The sequence below is a fragment of the Halyomorpha halys genome, unplaced genomic scaffold (assembly GCF_000696795.3).
Source record: "Halyomorpha halys isolate HHAL.00 unplaced genomic scaffold, Hhal_1.1 Scaffold390.1, whole genome shotgun sequence".
NCBI classification, from domain to species: Eukaryota; Metazoa; Arthropoda; class Insecta; order Hemiptera; family Pentatomidae; genus Halyomorpha; species Halyomorpha halys.
This window is the reverse complement of record NW_027112043.1, coordinates 1,424,929-1,450,416: the sequence shown is the minus strand read 5'-3', so window position 1 is coordinate 1,450,416 and position 25,488 is coordinate 1,424,929. Positions and strand designations below refer to the sequence as shown.

At 30.8% G+C, this 25,488-nt stretch overlaps 1 protein-coding gene across 2 annotated transcripts in view; it reads right to left on the bottom strand.

The window, feature by feature from the left end:
- The window catches only part of LOC106682120 (ankyrin repeat and BTB/POZ domain-containing protein 2), a 115,789-nt gene that overhangs the window by 30,444 nt on the left and 59,857 nt on the right, over positions 1 to 25,488 (bottom strand). The window contains exons 1-3 of one of the 2 annotated variants that reach the window (XM_067049963.1): positions 20,966 to 20,984; positions 1,483 to 1,560; positions 7 to 113 (exon numbers count right to left, since the gene is read on the bottom strand). In XM_067049963.1, the coding sequence (XP_066906064.1) occupies positions 7 to 110 (104 nt within the window). In that variant the 5' untranslated portion in view covers positions 111 to 113; positions 1,483 to 1,560; positions 20,966 to 20,984. Of the gene's footprint in view, positions 1 to 6; positions 114 to 1,482; positions 1,561 to 20,965; positions 20,985 to 25,488 lie in introns of those variants that run through there. The other variant, XM_014422808.3, reaches the window with a different exon arrangement.

The following is a 25,488-nucleotide window of genomic DNA, read 5'->3' as shown; positions in this document are numbered from 1 at the left end:
CAATACCTCCTTGGCTTTGGCCTGACTATTTCATGCCCAGCTTCGATGGACGAGGGCCCCCGATAATGGTCAGCTCCTCGAAACTCGGGCATTGGTGGACTTGTTGCCATTTCCTGAAAAATTAAATTAATTTTAGTAAACATAGATACAATCAAATATTTAAAAACAATAAGATAAAATGTCAATTAAGATAATTAATGTATCTTATTCCTATGATGAAAAATTGTCATAAAATATCATTAGTGACTTTTGCAAGGCTACTTGGGTGCTTATTTTATTCGTTTATCCCACCACACTTTTTATTTATTGATAGATATTACAATCTGCCACACAGTTGTGGGCAATAGGTAATAGTGATGAATGATCTCATACATACTAAAATAAAATAACATAAATAAATGAATGAAAAAAAAAAAAACTCTTTTAAAATATATACAAACAAAAGAATAAACAAAATGAACATGATCAAACTATGTGTATGAAAGAAAAAAAATATATAAAATAAAATAACATAATGATAAAATAATATAATCTATAGTCACATTTACACTCTAATATACAATATTTACACAATCAACCTGAGGATCCCTGAACCCACTCTATCCCCCACGTGTGAGGGGTAGAGCAGAGCTCAAAAGATCCCAGCGCATCCCTCTCGCCACATCACTAGCAGTGAGCCAGTGGAGGCTGAGTAAGTGCGCTAAAGCCACAAACACTCAACTTGAGTGGAGAATCTGACCATTGCCAGAACTCAAATTGTCCATTTTTATTTTAATAAGTCTCTTGGCCACTGCCGTTCCAACCTTCCTGGTGGGTGTAGGGACGGGTGGAACTAGATAAGGTTTGAGCCAAAAGATTAGGATGGTTGGAAAGGTTTGGTATGGCATTTTAAGAATTTGGTTGGTATGAAGTCAAGGGCAAAAGGGATATGTAGGTCATTGTGTAGTGTTCTGTTGGAAACATAATAGGGTGCATTATGGGTGCTTATTAATGGATAAAAATAAGTGATAAAATTTTTGTAACATAATTCACTGATTTCATTTTTATATATTAAGCCTTTCACAATAAAACATTCATGATATATTGCAAATTTATTTTATACTCAAATAAGGAAATAAATTTCCTATTGTTTAATACTAAATCTTTCGATATAAAGATGAAAATAAATAAAAATTGTAAAAACACGTCAAACATTGGCTGTAATTAATCGCAATTAATCAATCTATAAATGATTTCAAAAGTATATCATTGATAAATGGATTCAATCTTCATGATTAAAAATCAATTAATTATGTGTTTCTTCAATTCCACAATTACTTTGGTTCTAGCAGATGAGAAAAAAAAAAAAAAAAAAACAACTTGTAAAAATTAAATACACAAAAGTTGCAAACTTATGCTTACGGTTCACTAATATTTTTTTATTTATAAACCATATTTTACTTTCTGTTTTCAAGTAAATATCAAATAATTTTTTTGTCTTACCACTGGGAAAGCTGCATGAGTGAATTATCTGCAAGACTCAGGGTTCTTGACTACATTTTGACAACCAGGATGGGGAAACTGAAAAAAAAAAAATATATATATATATATATATTTTAGAAACCTTTAACTAGTATAGTATATAAATTTGACATAATTATAAAACAGAAACTTCATACTATATATACATATATATATTTTACCTATTCAGTAAATGAAGGAACAGAATAATAAAACATTAATTATTCCAAAATAATGAGAACAAATATATTGTTAACTAAAACTATATTAATTCAATTATTCTTTTAAAGATATATTAATTAAACTATATTATTTACGGGCCGTTTCATTCTCCGTTACCCCCGTTTGTTATTATTATTTTTTTTTGCTGTATGCGTCTTTCCCCCAATACTGTGCTCTTTACACTTCTAATTCAATATGGAAGCATGGGGATCTCTTCCAGTGTGAATAGGGCACGCACGCATTTAAAGCTCATGTCTTTAGAGTAGTGTCCCAGATAGATTAAAACAATGAGCAAGAATTCGCGTTTGTGTTTTAAATGCGATGTCAAATGCCATAAAATTTGGTAGATTTTGCTTTTTACAATTTATTTCTAATGACTCTTTTTTTAGCCAGTCAAAGTTTTGAACGTTACAATAATACTAAATGATTTGTATTTTTTTCCCCTAAGGAGTTCCGGAAAGAGACGATCGTAACATACATGTCTATATAACTACCATATTCCCTTTCCCATCCTTTTCTCTAATTATTATTATTTTATTTTTTTTTTTTTTTTTAGATTCTTCGGAAGATAAATAAGGTATTGTTTCCATACTTCGAAAATTATCATTTATGAAGGGTTAAGCCGGGTTTATTCTTAACTCATAGGTAGATAATAATATAATATATAAGACTGTTAAGTCTATAATTATTAATGTTATAATTATTGACTTAACAGTGTTATAATTATTAATATAATATATAAGACTGTAAGTTTCTAATCCAACTTTGGTTGGATGAGTTTGTACTCATTTTTAGGATGGATTAGGAAACTATATTTATTTATTCATTTTTGCTAATATAAAATAATTAGTATCGAAAACGATTTAGTATATTAAGAACTTATAGAAGAAAATTATAAAAGAAAAAGATTTTTTGAAAAAAGTGAAAGATCCAGAAGAGGCCTTATCCCTCAATTACTTTACTAGAATTAAAAGTTTTATATCCTATTCTCAACAATCAAAAGTATGTAAGTCTAAGTATTTGTATAAGAATAAAAAAAATTGTATGTTCTACTATAGATAGTCAAAAGATGATTTTTACTTAAGTATCAGAATAAGAATAAATTTTATAAGATATAATCAGTTTAGTTAACACTCCTCCATTGGTTGATGAATAAAATAAAATGATTATTTGATGGAATTTGATTTGTTTTATTTTTATTAGTAGTTAATTACATGCAATTTTCACAATGAAACATGGCATCGCAGAACAAATACAAATTAATTAATATTCTTGAAAAAAAATTATATAAAGTTACAATATATAACTTATCATATTTTTTATATAACTGTTTTAAATATATAAATGCAACGGTAAAATTATGCTGAAGGTGTGAAATATATTAATGTATGATATTCAATGTTGTGTGTATCTGCCAATATCAATTTATCAAAATCGATTCATCGGTATCAGAAAAATATTCCTGGCTTTCGAAATCGATTAATCACTGGCTGCCAAATACCCTCCTGGCCGGATAAGATAGAAGACAAAAAGGCCAAGGAAGAGAATCCTTAAGATCGGTCAGATACATCCAGTTATGTTGTCACATGAATAATAGCCTAACTCATGAATGATGATTTGAAAACTGGTTTAGAAATATGCTCCCTCTTCAGTGGCCCCCCCTCTACCTCACCACTAGCCTTAATTAAATGAATTTGAATTTAACGGATTTTTTTTTCAGTTTATTTTTCTCATATCATTCATGGATGGGCCGGAGTTCGTTAGCCTAAATTGAAATAATCAGATTAAATAGAGAACTTGAACAAGAATCGGCAATTCAATTTATTCGAGATCAAGGGAAACGGGAGAAATGTTCAAAAAACCTAATTTAATTCAACTTGGGAGATTCAAACTATCTAATATTTCTCACTGATAGTGGACAAAATATCAAAGTGATTAAATGAATTAAATGATTAAGTGTTCTTTCTTTTTTATTTTTTATTAAGAGCAATAAAAAACCGATTAATTTTATAAGTACAAGCACCAACCTCAAAACAACTGTTATTTGATTTTAATATTAATTTGACAATTATTATCTAATTTGTTATTTAATTTATAGCAATCTAAATAAACTCTGGAATACATTTTAATTTTTTTACTCCTCTTTTTATTTTATTGAAACTTATGTATACCTACGTGTGTATGTGTATCTATATACCTACATTGTTTTTTATAATATAGACAATATTCCTTTTAAAGCTTTGTATTTTTAACATACCATAGGCGTTGACCAAAGGGTTTTATATCTATAACCTAGAACGGAGAAAAAAAATAAATAAATAAAAACTTATGACTTCTGGCAATTTCACAAAGATCTAAATCATTAATATTTTTCGTAAAACTTTTTTTTCCTACAAAAATGTTATGATAGTAATTTCTAATTTTTATAAAAACTTTGAATTTTTTAACTACTATGATTAAAACACAAAAAGTTTAAAAGACTATTTAGGAGAGGAGATATAAAAGATATTAACCATGGAGTGAAAACGCTGCAAAATATTACACAATGGTTTGTTATTTGAATTATTACACCGGTCTACACAACCATAAATTAGATTGAGTGATTTTGACTAATCTTGATGTTTTTAGTGTAATAAAGCTGAAAACAAACTCCGTTTTCTTATCATACGCGAATATTTATTCCAAATCTATGATACTTAATGCCAATACTGCAGCACAAAAATCGTGTAAATCATTCATATCCTGAGACAGAGCACCAAACCAAAAAAAATGTCCAACCTTAAAGAGATAAGCATGGCACATACAATACCTAACCTAGTAATGGTAAGAAAGTAATAAATAACTAATTTCAAAGTTTGGAAATAACAAACGGTTTATTTTCGCACAATAAACAAAATGATCCATATAAATCTAAAGTTGGCAAAGAGGCATGGTACATCAAACATAATTTATTATAATTCCAAGGTTCAAAAAATATAACAGAAATGACGTATTCATGAATTGATATCAAAATCAATGCAAAAAAAAAAAATCTCCAAAGATAAACCGATTATTTCAGTTTTGAACATTTCTTATCCAACAGAACTCATAAACCTTTCTTATGTTAAGTAAATGAAAGAAACAAAGCCCTATAGGAAACATAAATGTAAACGCTTGCAGAAATTAACAAACAATAATTAAATTAATAAATAATAGCTGAATACCAAGAAATTGAAATAAATACTGGTAGGAAAAGGCTAAAAATAGATTCAAATTAACGAAAATATTTAAAACCGCACGATGAATGCATAAGTAATTTTTAAGAAATTAGATATAATTCTAATACACAATCAGTATCAGATAAACTAAATTATGAGAAATAAAAAAAAAAACAAAAAAAGAAAGACAAATATAGTGAATTAAGAGAGATAACTTACATATAAATCATTTTAGGTTAATTACGTTTGAACTAATCTCTCGTAAATACTCGGAGAAACCCTTCGGTAGAGCGTAGACGTGTATCCCTTGAAGGCGACCTCTTTACTGTCTCCCCGACCTTTAACCCCATCCCAAACAAAAAAAAATTATCTCTACGGTGAATATTAATGAGAACAACTGCTTACACCTGGAATAGGCTTCGCAATAATAAAATAAAAACAACAGGAGTTTAAGATGCTTTAAGAGAATCCAAAACATTTTATTCCTTGAAAATACTTTACTAAAGCAATTTCAAATTATTAAACCTTTGCAAAGAAAAATTTCTTTTATTACAACTCCAATTAAATAAAATGTACACTACAAATTTATCAATTATACATTATTTTTAGTTACTGATAATTAGAAGATACTAAAGTCAAAATAAACAATAAAATAATTCTTTATCACTTGCTTGGTATAATTTAAATCCTTTTGCATATAAAGTAACAAATTCCAAATTACAATCTGCTAAGCTAAAGATTAGTTTTCAGTTTATTGTTCTTCCTTCTCGTAGGTGTCCTTTGATTTTATTTTCTGGCTTAAACGTTTTGTTAGCCCTTTGGGAGAGTGTGAGAACCCCAAGGCGAAAATTAATCGGCAGTAGAAAGGGTTCTTCGGTGCATCAGAGATACAGGGGTCCACACACTAGGGTCGACCGAGCTCTACGATAGATACATGGCTGAAAATATTTTTTTACCCAACCCTCTTGCCTTCGGTCCTTTATGTTAATTTGCCAAGAAATGGCTCATTTCTCAGAAACAAAAAAAAAATATACTGGTATGTTAAGGCTTGAAAATTGAATATTTTCAAAGTTAATAAAAGCGAATTGACGTTATTAGAGTGCAAAATGAAGTATATTTCGAAAATTCACGAATATTACTGTCATCAAGCTTTTAGCAAATCCATTTTGGAAGTAAGTACAAATAAATGTAGCAACTTTGAAAATTGGTGTAACTTGAAGTTGACAAGTTGATTGAAAACGGCAATACAGACCTAAATTTAAAAATAAAAACAAAGCTTTCCTATCCTCAGTAGTGAAGAAGTAAAATGTAATCACGTGACTGGACGTTATTTATATATTTTTGACAACAGGGGTGATGATATATTTTTCTTAAGGGTATATTCTCAAGACGGGGGGTAGCTCCCGAAACGATTACTTTGTTAAGTTGAAGTGAATAAAAGGAAAAAAATGAGAGTTGTCCTTTAGTGCAATATTTAAAATTGTACTTCTTTTGGGGTAATTTTTTGAGGAAGAACCGATCCATAAAACTATTAATTTATAATATCTCAGAAAAAAAATTGCATAATTTATTTGATTAGTATCATAAAGTACAGAGGACAATATATTTAAAATCATTCGTGACATATTAATGACCCAAGAGGTCAAACGTATGGTGTAATCGTGCCTATAGGATTGATTAGAAATAATAGCCGGCATGGAACGCAGATGGTTCCTGGACGAATGAACAACCAGTTTGGTATGATAAGGTTCTCTTAGTCACTTGGATAAATAAAAAGACAATTCCATCTACTTTCTCAACACCGAACCGGTAGCTGTAGTCTGTAAGAATATTACGTCTGAGGGAGAAAAAATACTTAATCTCAATACCATTATTGTAAAAACCAGAAATGGAAGAGTAGAGTGTATCTACAATCTACCATAGAGTTGGCAATCTTCTTTCATGTAATAATCAGATAGCAGGCATCGAACATAATAAAAATGGTCTCACGCCCTTTAATACCCGGTAGAAAAAAGTATTTGGAAGTGTAACAAAACGATATAATTTTTTTTTAACGAATAATTAGTTATTCGCTTTTTCATTACTAAAATATTTCATTAATCGCAACCAATATTATTTAATTTATGTGATAATAGCATTTTTTTTTTAAATGTATTTTTTGATATTTAAAACTGTATAAAAAATATAACAAGTAAATTTGATCATAATGATATAATGATAATGATATGATTCAGCATGTAGAGAAACTATCAGTAATAGAACTCTAAAAACATTTTACAATATAAGGTCACAAGGCCATCTTCTTTTCAGGAGCCTCGGAGGATTGCCAGAAATGGAAGAGGAAGCAAGGTTAGAAACTAGTGGGTTTGGGTGGTTAGGGAGTTTGTAATGGAAGGAATGGTATCGGGTTCGGGGTAGATCGGTTACATAAGGAACATTTAGGTCTTTATGGATGGTTTTATTAGTAACAAAATAAGGAGCATTGAGGATTTTACGAAGGATTTTTGATTGTAAGGATTGGATACGAGAGGAATTCGAAGGTTTAGTGGAGCCCCAAAGCTCAACTCCGTATGTCCAGATGGGCCTTATTATTATCATGTAGATCAGTCTTTTGTGATGTGTTGGAAGTTTAGACCGTTTGTCTAGTTAAGTGCAGTAATAGTCGGAATCTGCGTGCAGTTTCCTGTCTTTTCATTCTTGTGTATAATAGCATTTGAATAGAATTTTGAACGACGGATAACACACTAATAATTAAATGGTTATATAATGGTCGAATAAAGTATTGACATATTATACACCAATTATTTTTCAGGTTTTATTAAGAAATTTTAAATAAAATATTAATATTTAATTTAAAAGTTAGAAAAACATTTAATTAAAATTTAGTCCATGTAATGCCACTCGATCGAGGTGACATTTCCCAGTTTTAAAGTTTAAAATCAAATTTCGGATATTTGTACAGGGATTTTTCCGAAAAAAAAAGTAACCCAATTTGGGGATAATGTGAAATGAAAGTACTGTAATAGTTTTTTTCCTTTTATCTCAGCATTTCAAAAATCAGTAAAGTCACTTTAAAGGGGTAACTATGCTCATCTACTTTCATTCTTTGTTTCAGTTTTAAATTCACCGTGTAGACAAGGTACCCACACTAAAATGTCAGAAGAAACGGGTTCAAGATAAATAAAAACTCTATTTAAAGTATGTTGGTGGTCTTCCTCTTCGCTATCCGTTTCGCCTTGTGATTTAGAGACTTGAGTACTCGCTCCTGCAGTACACACTTTATAGACATTGAAAGTTGCAGGTCCAAAGATATAACAAAGATTCACCTTAGGGTCTCAACGATAGTTTCAATACAGCAGTAAGCCAGGACAAGACATCCAGTCACTTTGAGATCAAATAATGAGTACCAAACCTTCACTAATCGATGTAAATTTAGAGTTCCACCAATTTCTGCTGTCCTAGAATGCAGGCAGATATGGATAAAGGATCCAAGTCGTCACTTTAACTTCCAGACAAATAGAGCAGATGTGCGACACCCATATACCACAAATAGGTATGGAATGTTCAAATGCCCTCTCAATGTGAGTTACCTCTATTAGGCTGACAAAGAATGCAGGTGGGAGGGGCAGCTGGAAACCCCGAAGGAGGTCCTCCACAGAAAATGCATTTAAGCGTGTTGAAGCCAATTCGGCCTACCATTGTGTTCGGTAGAGTATCACAGAAAAGGAAACAACAGCTTGTTAGGAAGTAAAACTAAGGTCCATTTTATCATTATAATTTCGCTAATTATTCTGTGCCCTAATACGAGCAATGTCTGTCTTTAAATTGAATCTTGATAAATCATGGAAGGATCTTGCTTAGAATTTGAGTCTCTATGCCTAAGAAATTGATTGACGTAGTTCTTAATACCAGGTTACAGTTATTTAGCGAAATAAAAACTAATTAGGTCATTGAGGGAACAAAACAATTAATCCAGTCAAATTCCATAAAAAAAAATTTCGATTTACATAAAAATCGCTGATAATTATTTTCTTTTATTTTTTATTAAGGTATACATTTTAATTATAAATAAAGACAAAGGGACAATAGGACGAACTTTCGCGGCGATTAAGGAACCAGAGGAAGTGTTTTGTTTTGAACTTATCTAATAATTATAAATAGATGATTCTATGCATATTATATTATTTTTATTTTTAAGTCCTACCTGAATATAAAAATTACAAATAAATTTTAACATATTTAAAAAAAGGAAAGCTGTAAAAAAAAAAAAAGGAGTAAGTTAGAATTTTCCATTTTATTATAATTATGTTTGAAAAAAAAATGTGAAGGTCGACTTTCATAATTCCCCTGCTATATCCAACCTCGATATTACTATATAATATTTATTTTTTTAACCGGTTCCGTGGTCTAGGGGTTAATACTATGTAATATAGCAATTTATTACAAAATTTATTGAAACTATAACTCGTGTACCTGTGTTTAGAAAGTGAATGAGAATACTACTAATTATAAATTTAAATTTTACCATCAGTTCTCTGATATCCCAACTTTTTATCTTTCATTCCTTTTACAAACGAATGTTGATAAATATGAATAAGGGAAAATAAAACCAACAGAAAGAATAAGTGGAATGTTTTATGTATGTATATGGCACACTGTTTCCTGTAATAGTACCAGGGTCAGCTGTAGTCTCTGGGATGTTGGATGATAAACTATTGGTGTTGAAACTGATTTTATCGATACTCTGGTAATTATAATATTTTTATTTGGTATTTCATTTTGTTAAGCTTTTAAATTCTTTTAGAGTAAGACAGATATTACTTAATAAATTCAAAAACTATTACTGTATGAACAAAGAAAAAAACACTATAAACAAAAACAAAAAAAAAAAAAAATTATTTCTAAGGCAAGTATCAGAGGGAAGATGTTAGAAGAATAATTATTTTTAAAATCTCAACATATCAAAAAATAATGTTATGGTTAATTTATAAATGATAAATATTTAAATTTTTGACATGTATTGAGAATGCAGAAATGAGAAGGAAATATGGTTTCACCAAATTCAGATAGGATTATAAATAAATCTTAGTTTAATAATAAACTTGTCGCACTGTAAGATGTCACAGCTGCAACTAATTCATTGGAATACAGAGCTCACATTCGATTTGTCTCTGCAGAAGGAAGCTTGAAGAGAAATTCTGGTGATGGTCAATATATATAATACGATATATACGGTGATCGATCCCTTTTCCGATTTTCAGAACGATGGATTAGGACAAATGAATAATCACAGGAAAGGGAATTTCATGGAAAAGTGCCAAAATTTCGATTTTTCAATTTTTGACTAGAACTTTAATAAAAGTTATTAAATAATGTGACAGGTATTAGTAAAAAGGGTGAGTACTAAGTTGGTGGATTCAGAGGGTACATATTGGGTTTTAAAACTGTCGGTTACGACATCCATACCCATATATATTCCGTGGGAACGTCCTACAGAACATATATATATTGGACCCTGTGTTTTAAATCCCCAAAATGAACCATTTTCAATAATTAGGTACAAGTCAATGGGTCATTCTTAAGTTAGCTTAAACAGCGCCATGGTTGCAATGGTATACGTCACATGTTTCGTTCTTTCCCATGCCTAACCTTCAAACAATGCGAAATATATATATTACTCACAGAAAAAAGTATTAGACAGACTCTGCTCTATTTCATTGAACCAATAGTGTTCAAAGCATACTTTAAATACTCCCTGGGTAATACTGGGTTAAGATTAGCTTAAATGAGTTACCATTTCCACCTCTAAACATAGGATCTTTTTTCGTTGAAGTTTATCCGTCTTTACTTATATACATATATTTTGAGCCCAAAACTTATGCATAGGTTTTATGTATTTCAATATTCATTTAAATATTTAGAACAATTTGAACTCAAAATATTGAGAAAATACTGTACTAAATATATTTATCCTGCTAGTTTCTGAATTTGTAACTTTTTTTTTAGCGTACGGGTAAACCGATTTCCAGTTTTCCAATTATATTTTTTAATATAATATAAAAAAAGCTGCTTAAAGATAGTCATTATTAAGTATACAACTTTACCAATTGTGTGTCTTGAATAGACTTTCTTGATAATATTAAATTGTTCATTCGTATGAGCATTACATCGCTTATATTCGAATGAACTAAACAGAAGAAGCATATTTAATGCCAGAGTTCTTACAGGGCTAAACCAGTAGGTGATGTATACTTGTAAAATACATTCTTCTCAGATCAAATACTTCACAATAAAGTCACCCAAAACTATTATTGTGGCCTAGGTTAGCCATTACTTCACTAAAAAATCACCCGAAACTATTATTGTGCCCTAGGTTAGCCATTACTTCACTATAAAGTCACCCGAAACTATTATTGTGGCCTAGGTTAGCCGTTACTTCACTATAAAGTCACCCGAAACTATTATTGTAGCCTAGGTTAGGCATTACTTCACTATAAAGTCACCCGAAACTATTATTGTGGCCTAGGTTAGCCATTATATCACTATAAAGTCACCCGAAACTATTATTGTGGTCTAGGTTAGCCATTACATCACTATAAAGTCACCCGAAACTATTATTGTGGTCTAGGTTAGCCATTACTTCATTACAAAGTCACCCGAAACTATTATTGTGGCATAGGTTAGCCATTACTTCACTATAAAGTCACCCAAAACTATTATTGTGGCCTAGGTCAGATATTACTTCACTACAAAGTCACCCAAAACTATTATTGTGGCCTAGGTCAGTAAAAAAAAAATATACTGAATGAAACCTTGTTTATTGATACTGTGTAGAAACAAACAGTAAGTTCCATAACAGTAAGATGGCCTATCTGATACAGTAGCAGCTAGGATCGGTGAACCTGCAATCAGCATATCGTTCACATGCAACTGTAATAGGTTTTACAGCAAGGTATAAATTGGCACATTTCTCGCATAGATTACGCAATAGTGGACGCAACTCGAATACATGCTCAGTGTCAATAATAGTTTCCTCGGACGTAATACGAATCGCTAACGAACCTTTGTTCCCAGCTACAGTTACTATTTTTGTACTCCTAGATTAAATTATTAAAGAGGATGGATGATTACGAAACATCAAGCGATTTAAGAAGTAAAGAACATAGATTGCATTATAGGATTCGCAAAATCCCAAGAGTAAAAAGAAAAAGGGATCATATAGTTAAGCACACTTTAGTCATAGACTTTTAAACATAAAATTACAATTTAAAAAAATTTCTATTATTAACTTGAGTATACCTTAGTAAGTAGGTGATATTTATCTTTCATTTGTCATAGTAGTTAAAAAATAAATAAATAAAGGAAACATTTGCATGATAACCGTTTGAGAATAATTTGCTTTAAAAATAAATAATGAACATAACAAAGATAAAATATTTTTTAACGTTTGTTAGAAGTGTGCCAAAATTAATCAGACACAAAAGAAGAAGTACACGCAAACAAACATTCGGTAGCTATTTATGTTAAAATCCATCGAAGTGGACCGCTCAACATTTTTAAACATTAACTCACTTCTAACTGAGTCTTTCTGATACAAAGCGAAATTTTAAACGCCGTCAAGATCTTACCTACTTTTTGAGTAATTTTAACCTAGAAATGGAAGAATGCAATGGGGTCCAATCATATAAAAAACTAGAATCTCAGTCAAAAACCGCAGATAGGTATTTATGAAAATGAAATGAGCAATTTCTTCATAAAGACACACTATTTTACTTCATTATTGAAACATCACTTAGAGGAAAACTTTCACGAATAAGGAACTCATTTCTAAATTACAGGAAGCATGTCAGATTTCCTACCGTCCAAATTGAGGAGCATTCATTGGAATTGTCAGAAATTTGATCGAGGATTATTAAATTTAGGTCATCTTAAATAAAGTATAGTAAGGCCATCTTTAGATCAATTCATACCAAGTGGTTCAATGGTAGTCGCTAGACCCTTTTTTTTTTTTTTTTTTTTTTTATGAAGATTTATTCATGTTTCTTGAAACAAAGATGATTAGAGAATTTTTTTTCTCAACAAATGGTGGTCATTTTTCTTACGATTTTTCTTCACCGATAGTTTAACGACGATATGATCAAGAAAAGTCAAACAAATGTCATTACAAAGGTGAGATTTTAAGCTAAAAAACATGTTCTTTGCACATCTCATTTATTCTTACCACTAACATGGTAAACATTTACCTGAAGTTAATCGTAAACACGCCAAGACAATGTGGATTACAGGCCGATCTCCAAGATTGCATTTTCTATTTTATACTGAAAAACTACATAAGTAACCAATACTACTAACCTAAAGAGAGCTAAAGAAAAGTTAGTGTCATTGGGTCATCAAATAAATAAGTATGTTTATTAGGAGGCATCGTTTATGATTTAAGAACAAACCAAAAATATTCAAAGAGTAAATGAAAATGACTTCAAATTTTTTTTCTCATGCAAGCACTGGGCCCATTGGCAGTTGCCTCTGAGGATAATCCTGCATTGCTTGTTCCTAATGAAAGCAATAAATTAGTATACCGATCATAACCTCACCAATGAACCATGCACCACGTTCAGCGATTATGGATTGAAGGATGCTATAAAGTTATTAAAGCAACTTAGAAGGTTAGCTCACGATTGAATTTAAGAGCATGAAGGCTACTGCTTACATAAATGACGTAGAAAAGAGTGATCTTGAAACTATTACACAATTTAATTAAAATTCATATTCTCGAGGCGAAATTTCAGAATAAGGTCATTAGTATCGTATACATCGTTTAAATATAATGGGATGGACTTCATTAAGTAGGAACAGTTATCATATGTTATAAACGTAAACCTGTGATAGCAACACGTCATAAACATCAGAAACATAATAAAATTGACCATTTAATCAGTAACGTGAGTAAACTATGTGCTTATGACGACACGAATATAAGACCGACTGGGACAGTGAACGTAGAAGCTCAATTCAAGGTGTCTGATTCCAAGGCATGACATAAATTCACGGCGTAGTGAATTTAAAAAAGTCTCTTTCTCATAAATATGAAGGATATGGAAATACTCGAAGATGTAAAAAAGTAAACTGAGTCTCGGTAGTAAAGAGTTTGAGCCACTGAATGGGATAGTGAGATCATATCAAGGACGTCCAAGAGTCCACGAGTCCAAGAGGGAATGTGTTCTGGAATCTGTATCAAGTAGGCTGACGGGTGTGGTTCAAATATTCCTGGAACGCTTTTGATTGGAATCATTTTACGAATTTATAATCTCAACATCCATTTCGTAGTGAGAGGATAAGCGATTTAAATAGTTTTCGTATCTACTTTTACTTCAGAAATACATTAAGTGGTTTTTGCGGAAAAGAAAATGAAACAGTAATTAAATGGAGTAATTTCATAATCCTATAATAGCTCCCATACTACTAGCACGTGCACATTAGAGAATGAGAGCCATTCATGTGTATGACTACATATAAATATCTCCCTGTACTGGCTTCAAAGATATTTTAAACTTTTTGCCATTTAACCATCCAGTTCCTCCTCTGTCAGTTCTGTAGTGTCAATACTAATTCAGCGTATCCATCTGGTTTCAGCTTCCTCCTTGTTTTTGAATTCTTAGTTGTGGAAAAGTACTCTGATGGATAATCGGAGTTTCATACCGAGTCTATCTTTGACTCGCAGCCTTCTTCTTATGGGACTGACCGAAAACCAGTTTTCTCTCAACTGATCTCTAAATCCTCTAAATTTGTATGCTCTAATCCCAGATAGGTCCGGTTATTCTTAGGGTGTTGATGTATCTAGACCACTAATCATGGACGGTGGTCGGATCCTTTTTTTATGGCTTGGCTCAATGTTACGATAGTAATATTTTATGTAAAGAAAATAATAATACTAATCATTTCAGAATAGAAAACAACACTAGTTTGACAACTAAAATCGCAAATTTAACACGATTTAATTTTAATAACACGGCTTTCAGTTTTAACACTACCTTTAAGGTATATTTAATTACAACGGTTAGATGAGAAGACTTGTTCCCACGATAAATAGTTGCCGGATAAGCTCAACAGTCTTTTACGCTCAGTAAACTCGGCTTACCGGAAGAATTAGCAGTGGATGACCGTTCAAAGGTAACTGCCAAAATAACTGAAGCGGATAACGTTCACAAGGACAAACGGAATTTGATGGATGATCAACAATAATAATTTTAGTTTTAATAAGGTTTTAAATAATGCAGCAGCATAAAATAAACTATAAAATTAATTTTATTTAAATGAATCATGAGATACAGGTCAGAAATAATATATATGTACATGATTCGTTCTCAACTTCAAAAAACTAGTAAATAGTTTATTTTTTTTAAGTTCGTATAAGGATAGCCTGGTAATTACTAATTATTTACAACATTGTATCAATTGATGAAGGTTAATTTTGAAAATAAAAAGACATGTAAAGGCACTGAGTTTCAATAAGGATACTTTAACAAATATTTACAACAATCGTTTAAAAGCCGAAATCCATTAAACTGAAATTACGTTTTAATGTTAATCTGCTTCGAAAATAATATCTTTAAAGAAAATTCTAGTCAACGTGGTTCAAACATTGGAGAATTTGAAATGCTTAAGAGACCAAAAATGTTCAACGTCTGAAGAAGACTATATAATGATTTTACATTAAGTTTCCAAAAAAAAAAATATATATATATTTATTCATTATGAATCCAAATACAAAATTATTTTCATAAGAATTAAAAAATTAGTATACAACTTTCAAATTTAATATACGATCTTTATTATTTATTTTGATGTAAATACTAAGGAATTTAAAAAATAAATAAATACATTTTTTTGAGCCTTATGAATGGACTTCCTGTTATGGAGACGAAATGTTAAACAAATATTAATAGGAATAGGTTTATTTATTTTTTAAATGAAAATATCCGGATTATATTGTAAAATTATTAGTTTTCCATACCTAATTAATTGTAGGAAGATGTTCTGCGTGGCGTTCAAGAAAGGTAGAAAAATATCAGCCAAAAATAAACAGATTATAAAACAAATATTGATTTGGTAACCTTTTCTTCAAATTCCTATTCTCATTATTCCATTGTTAATGTACTAAAGACTATTTACACTTAATTAATTTTCCTCTCATACCAAATTCTGCACATCATGTGAAGAATAAGCAAGCATTCTCCACGAGCTCCTGAGTTTTTGTAGAACCAGTTTCTAGAAAGCGTGAATAAGCAATAATTGAAAGGCCGAAAAGTGATTAAATGGCTTACTTCCACTGGAACAAGAAACGGGAGTCTTCAATCATGAATCCCAAAAACGAAAAGGTTAACGCAATAGAAAAAAAATAATTGTCGAATCTGTGCGATGAACCAATACTTATTATAGAAGTAAAACTTATGACCTATAATTACTAAACATAATTATATTAAATAAAACTTAATATTTTAGGTGACTATTCATTTGAAGAGGTGGGGACCCAAGGGGTACAACTTATATTTCTATAAAGTTGACTTTTTTACTGTCTACCTGTGCCTCAACAAAATTCATACTTTAGTATTGACAATATTGCGAGATTATCAATGTAAAAAAACTAAACATCTCTAGCAGTTTTTATTTATTTGTGGAAATTTGTTGACTACTTTAAATTGTTTGAGGCCCATTGAATTTTTAATCGCTATTACTGATTTTAATCTTGTTTTTTCATTTTTTTTTTCACAATAATGCTAAAACTCTGAATGTTTTTAAAGGATGACACTAATATTTATTTTTTATTTTTCGAGATAAAAAGCCCAGTCAGAATTTATTTAAAACAAAGAAAAATAACCACCTCTAGAAAGATGGAGGCATCCATACTCATTTCCTACTGGAAGGAACATGTGGTGTGCAAAACGAAAATTCTTTGAAAGAAAACAGATCTTTATGTTATGTAAAATTATAAAAACTATAAGAAATGTATATGGTAACTGATACGTTCTGTTGGTAAAATATATAAGTACGCTAGACACTGCTGGTAAGGATTGTATCTCAATGATCTGGCGTAACGACCATATGGTTACAGTTGTCTTTTTTTTTTTCCTTTAAAAAGAGGGAGATAGATGAAACCTCTTGGATATCATTTATCGTGGGAGGGTGTTGATCAAAAGGACTTTTTGGTATCTTGAGCGAGCGTTTTACGTTAGCCCCTCAGATAACATTCGACCATCTGGAGCTCTTATCGAGGGTCAACGGCTACTGATAACAATAAGGGCTAGTACAATCCTACACAAGAATAACAATAATAAATGAAAACGATAGTTATTATTCATAACTACTAATTAAGAATAAGATTACTCATAGTATTAATAGTATTTTTGAATTTTGAAAATAGAAACCTTGTACGATGCTTCCATGAAGAACTTCCACGAATACCATTTTGCTAAGCATGAAACGAAATATCTTTTCTTAATTACCTAATTGTTGTATTAAAAAAATGCAACATAAATGATTCGTTGAAAAAGTTTTGTACGGCTATGGTTTCCTAGTCAAAACTGACGAATAAATGAGTTGCTTTGTTTTAAATTAGTAACTGTGCCAGAATACAACTCAATTGCGTATTTATAAATAATTTCTAATTTTATATATTGTCCAAAACGTCACAAACCTACAACTGACCTAACTAACATTACAAAAGAATGAAGTTCTTCCGATTATATGTTCTTTATTATGTTTTAAAAATACTTAGAATCCGAATAAAAATTAAGTGCAAAGAACATTTGACAATTAATTAAATCTTAGCTAATTTATAATGTATATATTTATATCGGGTATAATAATATTCAGATGTAAAGATAAATGATAAACTAAATCAGAGTGTTAAGAGATTAAAAGGCTAAAAGGAGTGTTAAAGAGATGAAGGAACAATGAAGGAATGCTGGAGTGGGGCGTAGGACGGGAGCAAGGAGTCCTACATTTAACGGTTCTTCACGTTTACTATCTTCCTTTGCCCAATTAAATCTTCCACCGCTATTCTTTTCCCACCGCATCCTCTCATTTCAATCATCACTCGATTGTTTACTTGATTAGAATAAAACTGTAACCATTACTCATTAATAAACTAATCAATTAAGCTGAGTGAGACTCAACTTATGTATAATAAGAAGAATGGTTAATGATAATACACAGCTATTTATTTATTATTCAGGATGATAATACTTCCCTTGATGTATATTTTAAATATAAATAATTGAAATTAAAATAAGACTTATGACAATAACAACATTTATTTTCTCCTTTAATTAATTATCAAATTCTATCGTATTTTATATGTATCTATTGATTATTACTACTTACAAAGAGAGATAATTATTTTTTTTTTTAATTTAACGGTTATTAAAATTTGACGTTTAAGCCATCTGATTATTTTAATGAGGATAAGACGTTGAGTATTTTAAAGACCACTTGACTGTAGAAGTGTTGTATATTGATAATACGATATGAAGCCTTTTTTTGAGAAAATAGTAAACAATATTAAAATTAATGAAATGAAGGAAGACTTCTGGAGAGGAAAACTTATTATAACGTCTCAAGCATATACCCCACCTTAAATACGTAATTATATTTTCGTCTAAAATTTCACTTTTGTTACCTATGCTTTTTGGTTATTTGCACTACTTTGAATGTTAGTGTCTGATTAGATTCGCTTCTCGTCTTTATGTAATAAAAAATTTTAAACTACGACAAATCACATAAAAAAAAGTAGCAGTTTTGGGACTGGCCGACATAAGTGAAACTTATGGAAATGAAATTATGTATTAAAATTTTACCAATTATGATATTTATTTTACTTCCTTCTTATTATTAAATAATGTTTTATATAAATAACCTGTTCATTCGTGAAATTATAGTTATATTATCATTTGTATTATTAGTAAATGCTGTTATAATTTACTTGTGATAGTTAAAATAACAAATGTAAATATTTGATAGAATGTTTTCAGTATGTCTTGTAAATACTACATCAATTGTTGTACCACCTCCTGAAGTAATTTCTAATGGTAAGTTTATCACTCTTAAAAGTAATTTATCTTGTAGAAAATTTATTAATGTGCAAAATTTTAATTGAAATCTCCTCTTAATATTACGGGAATCAGATTTAAATTTTCATCTTTCTCTAATAATTGAGACCCTTGTGGTGTATATGGCAAATTAAGTATGAAGCTTTTTATGACTAATTGATTTTTTATTAGTAATATGTATGGAGCTAAGAATAACACTTCAGTTACTTCATAGTTTACATTCTGCGACTCATAAATCTCCTATAACTGTATTGTTTGCTGTAATTAATTTCTCATTTCTTGTTTGTATATCTATAAATCTACATTATTGTATGTGCGTTCTGATGGAAGTGTAATTCATTTTGTTTTTGCCATACTGCAACACCTCCCTGTCTTAATTATGGACATTTGAATTGTGTCATTAGATGGAAGTTCTTCACTATCATTACCTGCGAGTGCACTCAAGCTTTTCCACTTTACGGCTCTCTAGCTCGGTTAACCATGGAGATAAAATCGAATTGAATTATAGCTCATTACAATGAGGATGAAATACTCAATATTTCCCTTCAGTTACAGTATGCAACTTCGATTTTTATTTTTAAAAGATATTTAAATTCAAATGTTCAAAAACTTGTTATCATTCCATTTCTTGCACCATCTTTTACACTTTTTGCCTCTCTAACTCGGTTTAGCATCAAGATACAATTTTAAATATCTCATTAAAAACGGGATGGAATGCTCAACATTTCCCTCACTTACAGAATGCAGCTACGATTTTTAGTTTTCGAAATATTTGAATGTAAATGCAAAACACATCGAGTGTTGTACCCCCACAACACTTTCGTTTCATCTCAAGGATTCCCTTGCGACACGAAATCAATTTACACCCGTATAATTTTTTTTTTTTGAATTGTAGAGCGTTGGTAAAGTAGTTTTTATTCAAAAACTGCTAAAAATGGACATGAATTGTTGTTGCTTTAAGGCAACCATTTAATCTGTCGTGCGGAAGAGCCAATATTATTGGACAATATTGTATTTTTCACATCTATGGGGGCGTAAAGGTTCTCATCTGAACCTTAAGAAATATTTCAGGTTATAGAGAGTGAATACTTGACCAAATTGACGACTTACTTCAATGCAATGACTAAAATCATCCTGGTAATAGCCACCTGTGTTTAGGTGGATAGGTCAAGTAATGAATGATAATCCAAGAGGTTGTAAAATATCTAGTGTTATGTTGTCAATGTCCGAACACAGTACAACCATTTTATTCCTTTCTTCTCATTTTTAACTTTCACTGTTTCTCAGCAATCCAGTTGAAAATAAACCAAGTAAAGGATTATAAAAAAAACAAAAAAAAAAAAAACACTCATGCAATTTTGGCAACTTCGATACAGCACCCTAATCAAAACATCCACATTCAATATTATTCCAGAACATTTATCGTGGGGAAATTATTTTCCATAGTGAATCAAATTAAATCTTTGATAATGTATTTCACTTAGGAATGGAAATAATGGAATCAATTAAAATATTGAGATATCGAGTAAATCACAGGGAATAATAATAATAACTAATTAAACTTATAAATAGTAACTTGGGGCAAAGAGAGGAGAGATTTTTGTTAAATTATTTTGGATAAGTTAATTAGTCAATATAACTGATTTGGTTATAGACCATCCCTTCTAAAGTGTAACCATTAACCATTAACTTGATAAGATAACTGCCATAGGTTACAACCCTTTGTCTAACTTCACAGTTAGATTGAGGATAGCTTATCAAGAAGTCATGTTTTCCAATAATTTTAAGTGTTATTTATAAAATAACACATTTATCTGATGGACAACAGAAAATACAATAAATACCATAATGGCTATGATCCGTAGCATCTAATATTAATAATAATAGATAATATTAATAATAATACTAATGGAACCATAAAACTGTAATCCTACTACATACCTCAAAAAAAGTTTCGTAACATCTCTCCTTTCCATAACAGCAATAACAACAGCAAAGGGGACTTTTGATCTCAGCAGCACAGCATTAGGGAATAAGAAGCATAGAGGAGTTTCAGTACTAGCACCGGATTTGGAGCCAAAGCAAGAAAATCCCTAAAAAATGTGATAGCACGCCAATTTAGCATTTATCTCCAGCTGAGATTAATAATTCTTAAAGTGAACCTGTGCTGTTTTGAGCATTTTCGTGATGACTGGAAAGGCTTATCTCCAGGAAAACACCATCGAATCATTGCTTTGAGGGAGAAAGGCTTATCAACACGCGAAATCTTCCAACGTTTAAATATAGGGCAAAACGGCGTCATAAGGGATTGGAATAGAGTTTTGATTCATGGTACAAAGACAGACTTCTTAGTGGAAGAAAACACAAAACTAGTCGAAATGAAGACAGTTTTATCGTTTTAACTGTCTAAAAGTACGGAACCTCAACAGTTGGGTACATACGCCGTCAGATCCACCGTACTACGAGGACAACATGGAATGACCTGACCGTTCAAAATACTCTTCATGATATCAACCTAAGGTCTAGGAGAATCCTAAGTTCCCCAATAAAGAATCCTGCTCACTCATAAACAGAGTCGAAGGCAAAAGCGTATTCAGTCGGCGAGAAACCAAGAAAATTGGTTATTGCGTGAATAGAAGAATTATTTATTCTCTAATTAAAAATGCCTTGCCTTTGAACCAGAAAACGACCGGATGAGAGTTTAGCCCCTTAAGGGCCAAGTCAGCTGAGGTATTTCAGAGTTTGGCTCCAGCAACATGGTGGCTCAGTCATATGGATTTTCATAATGGACAACACCAAAACTGAACAAACCCGTTGGTGGTTTCTGCTCTGAATGCACTGATGAACCTAAGAGATATTCTCGAACAGATATTAGCACTTTTGGCAAAGAATTATGGATAAAACTTGATCGTAGTTAACAAAATCATTTCCGTACCGGTTAAGAATTGTCCAAGAGTACATTTGTGATCTGCCACAAATTAGACTGTCCCCTAAAAATTCCAGCCAATATTGTAAACAATACTACAAGACATGTGTACTGACTGAAATTTTTACCTAACAAAAAATGTCAATTCGAATGAAAAAATAAATTCGATAAAGATCATAGTTATAAATAGGAGTCCTTAAAAGTTTGCACTATTCGTAAATGAACAATGAAATAGAAACTTTATGGACAGAGCTAAAACATTAATCTGAGGGTATTTACCTAAATTACATTATTTCCCACTCAAAATACGGGTTTTATAATCATGAAGAATTAATCATCCCAGTTTATTCATTTGCAGAATTAAATTTCATATGTTTAAATAAAGTTTGTAGATTTTTTAATTATGGTTCGAATAGAAATAGTTTAATGTCTCTATGATTAATAACAACAAAGTTACAGGGGTTTTATAGAAAAATTCGTGGTTTGTATTCTGGCTTTATTGGCTATATTTATTATTGGCTCGTATGGATATTTTAGAAGATGTATGTTTTAACATCTTCTAAAACATTCGTAGGAATTTACGTTGCCTCTAATTTCTTATACTCCATGATGGGATTTTACTGTGGTATTAGAATTAGTTTACTGGCGTCTAAGGAAGGTCAACTACAGTGTAACAGGAGATTATTTTATTCAATATTCATTATTATGGGCTACAGAAATCCAGGAAGTGTTTAATTCTCATAAATATGGTGTAACGTTTCGAGTAATAGTCAGTGTGTTGTTAGGTTCGTCAAAATGCGCCATACTCATCTCTACAAGTGTTTTTAAAATGAAAAGTCACTCATTTGGATTTCCAAAATATTTTTTCAAGTATTTTTTTACTTAACTACTCATTATCAGTAACTGCCCATTTTATGAAAAACCCTTCAGTTTCTATTGTTTAGTGGTCATCAAAACAAAAGCGCTCCCATTATTAAACTAGCTCCCATAAATTGTAATTCCATTTTTTAGAGAGTCACTAAATGTTTTCAAGAAATTAATGTTCTAATTACCATCAGATATTTGAAATTTGATCAAGTGCAATTAAATAATGCCTAATTTTCCAAATTAAGGCATTACACTTCAATTGTACTTATTTTTTAATCTATGGGATAAACATTATAATTTAAAACATTATATAAACTGAACTATATAAAATAAAAGAATTCTAAAACTGGAAATGCATTTTTTAAGAAATTTAAAAAATAATGATATTTATAAACAAATGATTATTATAGTTTTACAACAAATAGATCTATACATAAACCTTCACATCACATCAACTAAGACCTAATTATCATATTTTTTGCCATTTTATAAGCTTAGTAACCTTAAGATAAATCCTACTGCAAAAATGTACGGGATGATAGCTTTCTAATGCCAACTTTATATCTGAAACGTAGGACAGATAGTTCAGAGCAAGTCGTATGTAACTGCCCATGCTTGTCTATAGTAGCCATTTGTAGCCTTGAGGTTTTCCAGAAATAAGATTTTTTTTTTAATAGTTCTTTTGAGCTATGGACGGGTCTTTTCCTCCTTCCATTTTCATCGCATATTGGACTGAGGTTTTCTTTTTTTATTTATTCTCTGAGTCTGTTAGTTCAACTCGCTGGCGATCAATTGATTGTTTATAGGTACATTGTAAATTTGTGTATTTATAAATTCGTACTCATATATACATCATAATAAAATTGGAAAGACAGTAAAATTACCTATTTAATTAGTTAGATGAAGGAACACCAAAAGTGTTTGCTTTGTAACAAAATTTTAAGGCAGGAAGACAGTGCAAAGATAAAGATATTCGGGATAAAAATATTTATAACAGGCAGGAAAAAGAGGAAGGATAGAAAACATGTGATTCATAGGAAAATATAAAACAGAGAATTTGGTAATAAAGCAATATATTTAGCAATATATCTAGAACAGCACGACAGATGCTGCAAGAGTTATGTCCTTACCAGCACTGTCGCGATGACTATCAAGGAATAAACAAAGCTCCAACCTATCCTTGACCAACGAGATCAGTGTCTTATCAGGGTCTAATTAGGTCCACATCTTGGAAATAGTAACTAATCTTTCTACTGGAATTCCAGAGGAGATGCGGTATTTATATTTATAAATCTAGTCAAACTTCATCGTAAAGCTGAATAGGCCAAGTTCTATATCAAACTTGATCATTCTTTAAAGTGTGCGAAGACAATCTAACAAGACAACCAGAAATAAGATACATTTGCGGAATGATTTTAAAATCTCCTAACAGGATCAGCTAACATGATAATGAAACCAGGAGCAATCGCTGATTATTAGGCGTTTATGTGGTCAAGGGAATACGAACAAAGAATGCGAGCACGTGTAAGGGAATCAACCTGGAATTAGTGGGCGTGGCCGAAGATAATGTGGGGGCCATCTTGCTACTATCCTTCACAACTCACAGCGATCATAATACTACTGCCCACAACAAGAGGTTCTACTATATCTAAGTAAACAGACCTGCACGAATCTTATTTAGTAGTATTGGAAGTTGAAACAAACTATTTACATAACAATTGAAGTATACACTCATATAATGAGATATCTGTGACAACGTACATCTGAGTAAATACGAACTGATACAGTAAAGACCGAAATAGAATCTACAGTCGAAAACTCAGCATTCAGTGCACTAGCAATACTTTGAAAAAAATCCAGTGGAAAGTTCAGGACTAGACTGAGGTATAGGTTGGAATGGATGTGCCTGCTTCTCGATCTAGGGGAGAAGCAGAGGTAATTTTTCGCAAAAATAGTGGGATCTAATATTGGCTCCAACTACATCATTGATCTCCGGTAAATACATCACATAGGAAAGTACAAGTACGAAATCAATAGAAACTTTCAGAGATCCAACCAAAATTTAAATATAACAAAGGTTAAACTAACAAGTGATAAGGAAAAATCAAAATTTATGATTTCCGATCAGAAGTAATTTTCTCGACATGATTACTTTTGAAACCCGTTAATGAAATAAAATATCTTATCGTTGCTCACCACAAATCAACCGTTAACGAACGTCAGCTTGCAACCCATTGAATATCGGTCGTGAGATATATCATCTACCTCCGAATAGATGTGGTTAACAGGCACCCAACAAAATCGATTTTGAACAATACCAATAGTGATACCGTTAGTTGGATGTTACAACAAATTAATAAAGTAATTGTGACATTTGATCTTGAAGGTGCATAGAATGGTATACTATCCTAAAAAAGTTTTTTTGTTAAAAGAGTTTTGCTCTTAACCATAATTGATAGATTTATTTATTATATACACAGTTGTGGGCAATAGGTAATAGTGATGAATGATCTCATACACACTAAAATAAATAAAATAATAAAAAAAAAACTCACTTAAAATATATACAAACAAAAGAATAGACAAGATGAACATAATCAAACTATCTGTATGAAAAATAAATAAATAAAATAACATAATGATAAAATAATATATACAATATTTACACAAT